Source organism: Toxotes jaculatrix, chromosome 16 (assembly GCF_017976425.1).
Source record: "Toxotes jaculatrix isolate fToxJac2 chromosome 16, fToxJac2.pri, whole genome shotgun sequence".
Taxonomy (NCBI): domain Eukaryota; kingdom Metazoa; phylum Chordata; class Actinopteri; family Toxotidae; genus Toxotes; species Toxotes jaculatrix.
Window position 1 is genome coordinate 23,974,326 of NC_054409.1, and position 12,576 is coordinate 23,986,901.

A 12,576-nucleotide genomic window follows, 5' to 3' on the forward strand; every position below is an offset into this window, starting at 1 on the left:
TCGTCTCATCGGTGAAAATGTTTTCCTTGTGTGTATTTGCACGTTTTCTGAAGCTGCAGAGTGTAGATGTTCCAGGGTCACTGGAGAGAAAAGGGTCAAGGACTGGAAGAATCAGAGCAGTAGTGGTGGATCATGCGTATGTGTGAGCGGCTGCAGTTGAAAATATCAAGGTCAAACTGGACGGTGATATCGGAGCCCTGGTGCTCATGGCTCACGGCTCAACAGGAGCGGTCTGTGCTGTTGTAGCTCATGTCTGTGTCCCTCCATTGGTTTATAACAGTGTGTTTCTGAACTTATGATTGGCCTCCAGTTTTTAATCCCACATGAGGGGGTGGAGCCCCCTGTGAGGACAGAGTGAAAAGCTCTTTAAGCAGAGACCTTCAGCAAGAAGGCAGAGCAGCTTTCCTACAGGTACTGTACCTTCTCTTCTTATTTCTCTTGCAGAAAAACTTCATTTGCTTCCAGTATTTCCAAATACGTCTCAGCTTTGTAAAATCATTTGTAGAACATGCACTAAAGAAGATGTAAGCTACAACTGATGCATTTTATACTGTGTTTTTTCATGTTTTGATATTTATGGTTAATCTCAGGGTGTTTTCCAGTGAGTGCATGTTTCAAAAGTCAAAATGTTTAAAATTGGAAAGGTGGATCAAAGCCAGAGACGTGCGATGATGACTTCATATGTAGCTGAGGTGGTGTTAACTCGTCCATGTCCTTTGCAGAGGACGGAGCTGGTCTTACGTTCAGCATGTACTGACAGAGTTAAAAGGTCACGCTGGTCAGGGGAGGGGAGGCTGGGTCTGTGGTGGTTTTGGTGTAATCCTGACCATAAGACCATATGATCCACAGTGTCGGTTAGCAGGAGGAGGGGCTTTACACCCAGAGGACGGTTGTGTCCTGTAGCCAGGGATGATGTTTCTTATGTGTCCCGTGTTCTTTACCCTCGTCCTTTGCTCTTTCCATCCCTCTGTCCTGCTGACTTGGCCTCATGAGGGTCTGGTCTTGTGACCAGTTCAGAATGTCACTGAGCAGTGAGCCAGAGACGGTTTGGGTCTTGGCAGTGGATCCTGGCAGCACAACCGCCCTCCAGTGATCTATAAATAATATTAGCATTGACCTAACGAGTGCACAGTCTTTAACCTCCACACAGTGAGTGGAAAAATCAGTCGTTGGATAAAAACAGTGCATGAAAATCATGTGAGTTAGTGGGTGAATGTGTAGAGCAGGGGACTGATTGGACATGTCTCACCTTTGACCAGGATTAACAGGAGTGATGATGTCCTCACTGCCTCCCTCCCCTATATTAAGACACAGTCTCATGGTCTCTACCCCCTGTCTGTGAAGGACAAGTTGGAAACTGACCTTCCAGTCACAACACTTTCATTAAGCCTCAAGAAAAGTTTTAAATTTAATGTTGTAAATTGGTTGTAATGGACTTAACTGTCTGCAATGATCAAAGTTCGACCTGCACATGAGAGCTGTCTCAAGTCCCACCTTTCCTTTGTCTCTCTGGGTTTAGGACAGACTGCATGGTCGTATGAAACCTGCTGTTCTGTGGGTGGGACACTGTGATAATGCTAAGAGGCTAAGAGCATCTGCCACAGCCCTGCCTTTTCTAATCTTGTTATTGTATTGAACACAAACCTGAGGGAGGGCGGAGGGGTCGTCGAAGCAGCAGGTGTGAGTTTGTGCATGTTCGCAGACACTTGCACGGAGGAACCGGACGTTTCAATCACAGCGATTCCACTGAAGTTGATTTATTTTGCTGTTTTAAATGTTGCTGTGACGAGGCCACAGCAGAGAAAGCTGTAAACCTGCATGGATGTGGCTGGATGAGAGTAGTTGGCCTGTAGCCATGCAGGTAAGGCGGGTGATAGTGAAGCATGAATGAAACAGCTGATGCCAAATCTGTGTGTGTAAATTCTGTTAAATTCTACCCTCCAGTGTGTTTTCCATGTACTGTACGTATCATCAGCAGAAACGACAGTGGTTCTCATCTGTGATTTTTCTTTTTTCTCCAGCTCACTTGCTTCTGACGAAGACTTACTCAACGAGCGGAAAGATGGCGAGCTCCTTCACACGTTTGATCTCTGGCCGTAACACGGCTGTGCTGTTGGCCAGCTTGGGCGCAGGAACGGTGGCGACCGGCTTCCTGATGAGTGAAAATGGCTCTCTGGCTGCTGAGGCGAAGAACAAGCTTTATCCTCCCAGGTAGGACAGGGTAACGGGAACGCCATGTTCATGAGGAGTCAGATAAAGATGAGGAGTGTTTACTGTAAGTGCAGGGGATGAATGACCTTGATGAGTCAGTGAATAGTCCAAGCTCTATAATTATCTGCCTTGGCAACACAGACACTGACTACGTGCTTCACATCGTTGCACATTTCTCGTTTCCACAAGAGAAGCATCGGAGAGGTGACATCAGTAGAAATACTCCAGACTGTTTGGAAACTCATGTGTTCACAAAGTGAAAGCGTCCCACAAAAACTGAGCAGGATTTGAGGATCAGAGTGAGTGAGTGAGTGAGCGAGTGAGTGGATGTGGCGTCAGCACACCGCGAGTATGAAGAGTCACAGCAGCTACGCTGGCACCGTGCTGCCGTATCACTGACGCTCTCAGGTTTCGTCTGCTTTACCTTTGACTCACTCTCACTCTTTCACATACTCACAGCCAGGCTCTCTCCCTTTAGTCTGGGCCTATATCCTTTGATTAGTCGTACATTTGTTAGAAGCTTTCACCAGTAAATTAGAATATCTGCTACAACAGGTCGTCCATCCTCCAGCTTGTGGTCCTGGTGTTGTGGAGGAAACCTGGAGGGGGTTTGTTGTGAAGATGTATTTTATCATATTACTTCAATTTCTGTTCTTTCAGGTTCAAGTTGTTAACACACAGAAAACCTCAGGCATATTTACATCAGCAGTGTCTGCTAGATGTAAATAAACAACAGTTGCTAAGACGTATGGAGCCATGTTATCTTTGCCGTGAGGCTTGACGACCTACAGGCCTCCCTCAAACATTAAAACATCCAAGTATGAAGTTTTGACCTGGTAAATAAAAATGCAGTATCTATGCAGGGTGTGTGGTTATGCACAGCTTCCCTTACATTAACACATACCGTGAAAACTGAATCTCTGACTGCAGCCAAACGTCTCAGCCAACTGAATGTTCTGGCTTCGAGTCAAGTCACGCTGTTAAGGAGTCAAGTTTCAGTTGAAAGTTGCAGTTGAATCCAGGTCAAAAAGTCCTATATATATATATATATATATTTTGTGACTTAAATCTGAAAAACCGTGTTGTCACCAGTAGCAGCAGGACAATGAGACCGGGTTCATTAAAGTCCTTTCATTGCTGTGCTGTAGCTCTGACTACCCTGACCTGAGGAAACACAACAACTGCATGGCCTCGGCTCTGACTCCTGCCATTTACGCCAAACTGAGGGACAAGCTCACCCCCAACAACTGGACCCTGGACCAGTGCATCCAAACTGGAGTGGACAACCCCGGACACCCTTTCATCAAGACGGTGGGCTGTGTGGCTGGTGATGAGGAGAGCTATGAGGTAAGACAAAGGTCAAAGGTCACAGTTTGTGTGTTTCTCAACTCTGAATAATCAGTTTGCACTTTGTTCTCTCTGTTGTAAAGATGCAGATACTCATGGTTTACTGTAAGTTATCAGGGACTGTGGACACAAAATATCTAAGACTAAAAGTTGAGTTTAGAGAAACTCTAAAGTTGGAGGCCACACCTTTGTAACTTCATGATACTAAAAACAGCTTCAAAGTCAGTTTCTGGTCTTGGAAATGCCTTTTTTTTATTTGAATAACCTTTGACTTTGTTGTGTTGTTGTGTTTGTGTTTACTGTTCCCTTCAGGTGTTTGCTGACCTCTTTGATCCCGTCATCAAAGACAGGCACAACGGCTACGACCCCAGAGCCATGACGCACCCCACCGACCTGGATTCCTCCAAGGTGTTTACACCGTAACACCCCCATCACTCCATCATCACTCCATCCATACTGTTCCTACACCTGTAAAACAATATTTTCTTTTCTTCTTGGCAGATCACCCACGGCATGTTTGATGAGAATTACGTTCTTTCTTCCCGTGTCCGGACTGGCCGCAGCATCCGCGGGCTGAGCCTCCCCCCGGCCTGTTCGAGGGCCGAGCGTCGTGAGGTGGAGCGGGTGGTTGTGACGGCCCTGGCCGGCCTGAAGGGAGACCTGGCAGGACGTTACTACAGCCTGGGAGACATGACGGAGCAGGAGCAGCAGCAGCTCATTGACGTGAGTTTCATCTTGAAAATATTCACTGTCTCGTTAGATTAAAAAAAATATTTTTTTCTCTTTTTAATCGAAGTTCATGATATAAAGTCCCACAGATTTATCAAAGTGTAAATCTGAATACAGATAAATCCCAGTCGGTCCCTGGGGTTACGTCGCTTCACTTTAACTGACCTTTCTGCTTTGACCATTTCACGCTGCGCTACATAAGGATCACTTCCTGTTTGACAAGCCCGTGTCTCCGTTACTCACCTCGGCCTTTATGGCCCGAGACTGGCCTGACTCCAGGGGGATCTGGTAAGGCCGAGACTGTTCTGTGAAATCCCAAGAAAAGAAAGGAAATGCAGTTCAATGCGTTTCCAACAACTGACCCACACCCTTTCCTGTTCCAGAGTCCTGACCTGTGAAGTTTATTTATTCTGTCCTTCTCCTCTCCTTTGGAGGTGGAGGTTGCAGTTTCTTCCAGTCCTTCTACTCCTCTTTAACATCCCCTTCCTCTGTTTTCTTCTTCAACCTGTGTCTGCCTCCCCGTACCCCTCCCACCTTTAGGACCACTTCCTGTTTGACAAGCCTGTCTCTCCGTTGTTGACATGTGCCTTTATGGCCAGAGACTGGCCAGACGCCAGGGGCATCTGGTAGGGTCTGTTCGGCCGTCCTGCACGTCTGCTGTGTGACCGTACACACTGATCCACGCCAGTGATGTGTTTCATTTTAAATATCTGTCTACGTCCTGTGAGGCTCAATAGAAGCATTCAGTTATTGCTTTTTTGACGCATGTTGGTGGAAAAAATACTTTCTAGGGGCTAAACCAACAGGAACTGTGTGTGTGTGTGTGTGTTTTTCTGTTACAAATGTGTGTGTCCCTCCTAACACTGTTGTGCAAATGAATTCAGACAAGCAGCACGAATATAAAACGTCTGTGAAATCAGGCCCTTCATGGCCGTGACTCATCTCCGGTAATGAAAGGAGAGTTTTACCTGGAGAGCTCTTCATTTACGTCCTTTAGCTGGTTCTCTCCAGGCACAACAACGAGAAGACCTTCCTGATCTGGGTGAATGAGGAGGACCACACCAGAGTCATCTCCATGGAGAAGGGAGGCAACATGAAGAGAGTGTTCGAGAGATTCTGCCGAGGACTCAAACAGGTAAAGTGAGAGTCTGTGAAATAAACGGACACAGAAACGGGTCTTTGTGATGACGGACAGAGACAGTAATAATGCTGGTAGCACGTCTGAGGATTCACTGCTTGAAATATCTGAACAAATAATGGATGGGTTGCCATGACGTTTTGTGCAGACACTCCTGTTCCCCCCCAGGATGAAGCGTAACGCTTTGCATTTCATATCGTACAGGTTGAGCATCTGATCCAGGAGAGAGGCTGGGAGTTCATGTGGAACGAGCGTCTGGGCTACATCCTCACGTGTCCCTCCAACCTGGGCACCGGGCTCAGGGCGGGCGTGCACGTACGCCTGCCCAAACTCAGCAAGGTAACACACACGTTCAGACACACACGCTCATGTCTCACAGACTGTCCCACAATATAACAGCTACAGGAACTCAGAGGCTGTTTTTCCTGGAACCGTAAATGATCACTACAGCACCGAATGTGGATTGATCCGCTGCTGAAAATAGTCCCCAACAAACACAGTTTCCTCCCGTTTCTGCTGATGGAAATCAGTGTTTTTTGGCCGTAGCTGCACCATGTCACAAATGATTGAAAACACTTTGCAGGACCCACGTTTCTCCAAGATCCTCGACAACCTGCGGCTGCAGAAAAGAGGCACAGGAGGAGTGGACACAGCTGCTACTGGAGACACGTTTGACATTTCCAACAACGACCGCCTGGGCAAATCTGAGGTGAGGATCCAGCAGCCATATTGTCTCTAAGAAATCTGCTGATAGTTGTTTTTTTTTTGTTGTTCATGTTAATTTGGAACTTAATTTCATCATCTCAGTTTTCAGACACATAAAAGTCAGTGCTTTGCTGCAGAGATGAACTTCAGTGTGTGTGTGTGTGTGTTTTTAGGTGGAGCTGGTCCAGCTGCTGATCGATGGGGTCAACTACCTGATCGAGTGTGAGAAGAGGCTGGAGAAAGGCCAGGACATCAAAGTCCCAGCTCCCATCGCTCAGTTTAAGAAATAAAAGCTGGACTCATCACGCCATCAGCAGTAGCAGGTCAGCTCTCTGCTCAGTGCTCCCTCCCAAACTGAGCCTGAGGAGAAGCCTCAGAGTGACGTCCGTCCACTGCTACAGAGGAGGCTGTGTCTCTACGCCTCCTACCAACGTTTCATATCTTTAGGGTAACCTAATCTTACACAGGATCTGCTGTTAGGGGAAAGTTCTACCTCAAGTTAAGGTCTTCAGTGTAACCCTGACTTCAGTAAAGCCAACAATACTAAACATCTGATGGTTTCTTTGACTTTTCTTTCTTTCCTACTCACTTTCACCCTACCTCACTGCTTTCATTCACACGACCTGACGTGATTTACATCTGGAAATGTAACTGACTTTTCTTTCACTTTCATTTCTCATTTATCTGGAATTTGCCTGAATTTTCTCTGCTTTTTTCCGGGTCTTTTCTTTAAGCTGTAAGTTGTAGTTTACACAAAGACTTCAAAAGATAAACAACAATTCAGGTCTGATTGAGCATCCATCACAAATCTTTATTCACTGGTGAGCTTCTGTCCTCCACCTGCAGTTGGATGTGTTAACGGCAGAATCTGCGGGTGCTGAGCCGGGATTCGTCAGCTATCAGAAAATATTCACTGATAAGAAAAGTTGATTGGAGCTGTTTTACTGCTGTTCACAACCACACTGCAGAAAACATATTACAATTCAGTCAGTGTTTGTGTACATCTTGCACTTAGTATGCAAATAATGTCAGAACTGTGATTAGATAAGCAGGAACAATCAAACACTGGGTGAGAAACACAGCACATCTGAACCGTTTTAAAGCCAAACTTTGTCTTATTTCTTCTGCAGAACCGAACAACAGATTAGAAAATGTAATTTCACGAAATGTAAGAACTAAGAAAACTGTGACGCGCCTGCAGATTTATGCCTGGCGTCCAGACATCCAGTAGTCAGGTCATCAAAACAAAAAACATTCAATTTTCCACCTGCATAGAAATGACTGTAATGCTCACTGACAGGATGCAGTTTCCTGGGAGGCCAGCACAGGTGGAGGGATTTTAACTGGGAGGGATTTCTCTTCCAACATACACATAAATGTATGTGTTATGTGGAATTCTGCATCAGTAGCAAACTTTTAATTTGTACTGCAACGGGTGATTTCACAGGCTACAGTGCATCTTAAGGGAAAAACAGACGAAAGGAAAAGAAAGTAAAGAGACAACAAATGTAAACAACAGCTTTAGTGCTGTTTTTACCTTTTGAAAACAAAGCTTAAAAATCTGTAAACAGGTCCGCATAAGCTAATGATTAATGTGAGAAAACATTCAACATTTAAGTAGGCAGAACAGCACTTTTAATTATTTCTGACATTTTTACTTTCCAGGATGCCACCTCTTAACAATTTTCTTATTTTTTCTAAAAAGAAATCAGTAGAAAGAAGTCATTAACAAACCAAAAGGTGACACCTAGAGGCCAGAGCCTGCCTATTCACCAAAAAGTCCTGCTTTTTTTTTGGCAAAGGGAAACAGAAACACAAGCCTCTATTAAGGAGTGGCTGGAGAGTGCTAAAACAATGCAGGTATGCGAGAACAGGGCATCTCTGTGTGGTTTAGAGATAAGAACAGAGAGTCAGGGCGAGCTCTTTCAATAGGAAACAGAAAGGAGGCCAACAGCCGTGAGTGTCAATGCTGTGTCGTCAGTCTACAGGTCGCTTTTCACTGTGTTTCTTTGTAAACTCCTCGGCATTCTTCATGAACTTTGCGCGGTCTTTAGTGTATTCCTCTGCCAGGTCTGCCCTCAGCGGGTGCTCGGGCTGAGGGATGTTCACCAGAGCAATGAGACACTGGATCACTGGAGGAGAGAGGGCATAAAAAAAAAACCCATGTTTGCACGAAAGTCACAGTTTTCATATTTGAAGTTTTCACACAACTTCAGATTATCACAAACAGCAGTGAGGAATTTCTGTTTGCATTTTGCCATTTAAACCTGTAATAAGTGTGTGTTTTTGCCACCCGGCAGGAGCAGAAACAAGCTGTGAACAGGACACGTCCACATCCAGAGGTTATGGTGCCACATTATCATTTATCTGATGTCTGTGTCCACCTGAGGACCCCCCCTCTCCCTTCACCTTGGCAGGTTCTTGTGGCTGGTTTCCAGTTCTCCACGCTGATGATCGGCAGGCAGACCTGACCCTTCTCGTCAATGTTGGGATGGTAGATTTTTGTCTTGAAGGTGATCTTGGGTGGCTTGAAGGGGTACTCTGCCGGGAAGATGATCTCAATCCGGAACGCTCCTTTGTCATATGGGGGACAGTCCTTGGAGAATGTAGATTGGGGAGACAAAAAAATGTTAATCAAAGTTTTTAATTAAACTCCAACTGAAATCAGGTTCATCAAACCTTTTTACAGTAAAAAATACATTTTTTCAAACATTAAGTTTTTATATAAAATATAAATTGGCCCTGGTGGAGAACACAGGACATGCAATGGATGCTGCAGCTTTTAGCATCGCTTCATTACTTACAGGAACAATGAGCCCTTGCCAGGTCAAGATATTTGATTCATCCACTTGGATGTTGCGGAAATGCTTCATCCCAGATTTACGGATGTCATCAAGCTCCTGAAAGAAAACACAAATGATTTACAATGGGATAAAATGGTGAGATTACTGGGAGCCCACTCGCTCATGGAGAACGCACTCTCACTGGCCCCTTTATCAGGTACACCGCTCCAATCTCATGCAACTGTTCTGCCATACAATCTGCTCTTCTGATGCCTGTAGTCTGTTTTTCACAGAGGTGTTAATTCAGCCCTGTGTTTCAGAGTTGAGGTCACAGCGGCGGTGATGTGCTGGACTTTTATTGTTAACTCTGTGGAGGTCGACGTCGTGGCTGAGCTGTTGTATTGAATTGCAACAGAGTCTATATAAGAATACTAATGCATCGAACGCTGCCGGGTGAAAAGCCTTCAGGACTGAATCCAGTCAGACAGTAAACAGTTACATCACTGTCTCCACGGTGAGTCAGATCCACTCTGCTCATCTTCACTCGTTACAGAATCTGTTTTCCTCTGTTTTCCTTCCTATAGATTTTATACTGCTTGTTGTAAGTGGTTCAGAGTTTGAGCTGCATCATGTGTAAAATGTTTGCTTAGAGGAAATCGATGAGCACAAAAAGGTCAGTGAAAAAGTAACGTAGGTGATAACAGTCCTGTAAACTGGACCCACCGAACTTTACAGAACTGTCCTGACTCAGGACGGTCAGCTGACTCTGGCTGATCCTGTAGCGAATCACATTTACAAGAGGGACAGGCTGAAGAGACTCCGCACACTGATCTGAGCTCTGTTTGTGTTTGTCGGCGAGATGTTATCTCTGGCTGCGAGATGAGAGGCCGTGGACGCTGAGTGAACAGTGTGTGGATTCTTCTTTCTTCGGTCTGTCCCCGCCGGGCAGCTAGGACTCGCTAACAGCTGTGTGCAGATATCAGGCTGAGGTCCCGTCAACACAATACTGAAATTTTACTTGAATCTGAATCAGTACTAGTTTATATCTGTACAAACTGTTCTACTTCCTGTCACCAGACACTTCACTGTCATTTACCTGAACAGTAAAAGTGGATTGCCAGTGGGATTCAGGAAGTCGTAAGAACTCACTTTGCTCATGTTCTCTCAAGGGGAATTCCTCACACAGAGGCTTTGGTGTAACAGATGTACAACAAATCAAAACCAAATCCTGGTGAGTCACAGTGAAACTGTAAGTAAGAGACAGTGGGACTGTGCCAACCGTGCAGAGAGTCATTCACTGCCCATTGAGCTCAAGTAAAACGAGTTTTTAAAAGATTTTAAACATTTATACAGTGTCGGGAAGCACCTGTGCACGTTTACTCAAGCAGTTTTATTTTATGCTGCTTTATCGTTGTACTCCGCCACATTGCAGAGGGACATATTGTACTTTGTACTCCTTTACATTCTCCTGACAGAAGCAGTTACTGTACAGATTAGGATTTTATGGATATATGATCATCTCATAAAATGCAACTCACTGTTAAAGATTAAGCCAGTGATTTCAAACCTTTTGACTTGAACAGTATGAAGTTGGAGCCTTTTGCCTCATTTCAGACATTTGCGAGTTGTTTCATCACCAAAGAGTGAAACTCTCACACTGCTTCATTTAAACAAACCTTTTCTGACTCAAAACAGTTACACTATCTAATATTTCATAAAACAAAAGTCCAAAATACGAACGCAGGCGAGGGTATCAGATCTTCGTTCTTTTCTTCTTCCCTTTCCGTGATCATTATCAGCAATCATGACTCTCTCTGCTCTTGATTTAGGAACTTTCAGCCTCTCCTCCTGCAGGTCACTACAAGTTCTGAGATATTTTTAGTCTGCCCTGCACACACAGCATGTTCAAGACCTAACCACAGATTTATTTTTTTTCAGTGATGTTCAGGTCAGGGGGATGTGAGGGCCTTTCCAAAAAGCTTCAGCTTGTGTTTGCTGAAGTTGTTCACAGTGGATTCTGAGGCCTGTCATAGAAGCCAGTCTATTTTCACTTTCACTTTCTAGAAATTGCAAGTTAGTAAAATCCAAGTTCATGAAATAAAAACACTGCATTAATAGTTGAGGATATTTTTAATGTCTATTGGCTGCAGTGTTTGTATTTACTTCTCTTTAAACAACAAAATTTGCCCAAACTTTACAACTGTAGGTATGTTTTCCAAATTTATATTTCAATGACTATAAGATTAATCAGTAAAATAAATCGACTGATCACTGAAAAATGATAAGGAAAAAAATGTTATTTGTGGCCTTGATATTCAGTTTAAAGTCAGCTAAAATATTCACACTGGAGAAGCTGAAATCTGAGAATATGTGGCTTTTTTTTTTTTTTTGCTTGAGAAATTACTAAACCAGACGATTAGTTTCCGTCCACCGACTAACCGTTTAGTTGTTTGTTTAATACGGCGAATCCCCAGGATAAGGTCTAACGTCACGCCCCAGACCCAGAGTCTCCATGTTTTCGGTAGAGCTGCCGTCTTCAGACGGTGACAGCACGTTAAGCAGGCGGACAGACTTTCCACCGACACGCCGCGTTATCGCTTCCCCGTCGGGTACAGACGGGTTGCGGGACTCGGTGCTGTATCTGGCAGTGTTCCGTTAGTGCTGAATCACGCTCCGCCGGCGGCTCAAACTAACTAACTAGTTACCTCTCAGTCACCGTTCGTTGGACGTCATTCTCCTTTCATTTTGTCGGACACAGAAACGCCAAACACTGGGACATTTTCTCTCGGCCGACGGGTCCGTAGCTACACGCACGCGGTCGAAACAAGTAGTTTAAACCCTCTCAAAGTGGAATAAATGGAATAATTGTGGATTTTTTTTTACCTTGCCCAATCTCCTGGTCGAAGTCATTGTGGAACAGATCGCGTCTTCTTCTTCTTCCTGTTTCTTTGCTTTCGTGCTCGACTTCTTCTTGAGTTTGGTTCTAAATGGCTGACAGCCGGCGCCCCGGTGTGCCGCCGCCACCTACCGGTCCGGAGGGAGCAGGGCAGGCTCAGATTTACGTGGGGTGGAGAAAGACTTTGAGTTGAAGAGACTCGGTTATCATTTAACCTAATGTTGCTGCAGATTCAAACATATTTATATTTATGTGCTTATGTGCTTTTAGAAAATGTGCAGAAACTGAGACCCTTTCTTCTCTGTGAAACGAATTGACGTCTTTGATGAGGCAAGTAACAATATGAAGTGATACTCATGGCACACATGGCAGATGGCAGAGTTGGAGGATTTATTTTTAATGCCGCAAATTAGGTAAAAACACCACTTATACCATAAATGAAGGCTGAGATGAACTTGAGTCTCACAGGCGCTCTAACACTGCTTTAACCGCAGCCTCAAATCCCTGTTATTCTCTGCTGCCCTCTAATGTCGTGTTTGTTACATGCGCTTGTTTGTATTTCTGTCTTCCCCATTAATCTGTTTTGTATGTGTTTACATCTTCTTTCAGATTCACTCTTTATTTTTAAATCACTTTGAATAGATGACTTGTAAGTTTGTAAAGTAAATTTGCCTTTGCCTTCATAGGATTCATTTCACTCACAGAGGCACTGGGGACAAGACGAGCGATGGTGGAAGAAGTATTCAGATCACTTACTTCAGTACAAT

General features: G+C 44.6%; 2 protein-coding genes across 2 annotated transcripts; one reads left to right on the top strand and one right to left on the bottom strand.

Moving 5' to 3' along the window:
• Positions 1–265: 265 nt before the first annotated feature.
• ckmt2a (creatine kinase, mitochondrial 2a (sarcomeric)) lies at positions 266–6,680 on the top strand. The gene is made up of 10 exons (XM_041058359.1): positions 266–411; positions 2,022–2,211; positions 3,360–3,558; positions 3,871–3,966; positions 4,060–4,281; positions 4,828–4,913; positions 5,299–5,422; positions 5,630–5,764; positions 6,009–6,134; positions 6,304–6,680. The coding sequence occupies exons 2-10, from the start codon at positions 2,063–2,065 to the stop codon at positions 6,418–6,420; spliced, it is 1,254 nt and encodes a 417-aa protein (XP_040914293.1). The 5' UTR covers positions 266–411; positions 2,022–2,062; the 3' UTR covers positions 6,421–6,680.
• A 1,166-nt stretch (positions 6,681–7,846) lies between these two features.
• On the bottom strand, positions 7,847–11,878 carry LOC121195800 (ubiquitin-conjugating enzyme E2 L3-like). The gene is made up of 4 exons (XM_041059461.1): positions 11,797–11,878; positions 8,935–9,030; positions 8,540–8,726; positions 7,847–8,262 (listed from the first exon to the last, which is right to left on the bottom strand). The coding sequence occupies exons 1-4, from the start codon at positions 11,821–11,823 to the stop codon at positions 8,108–8,110; spliced, it is 465 nt and encodes a 154-aa protein (XP_040915395.1). The 5' UTR covers positions 11,824–11,878; the 3' UTR covers positions 7,847–8,107.
• Between the last annotated feature and the right edge of the window lie 698 nt (positions 11,879–12,576).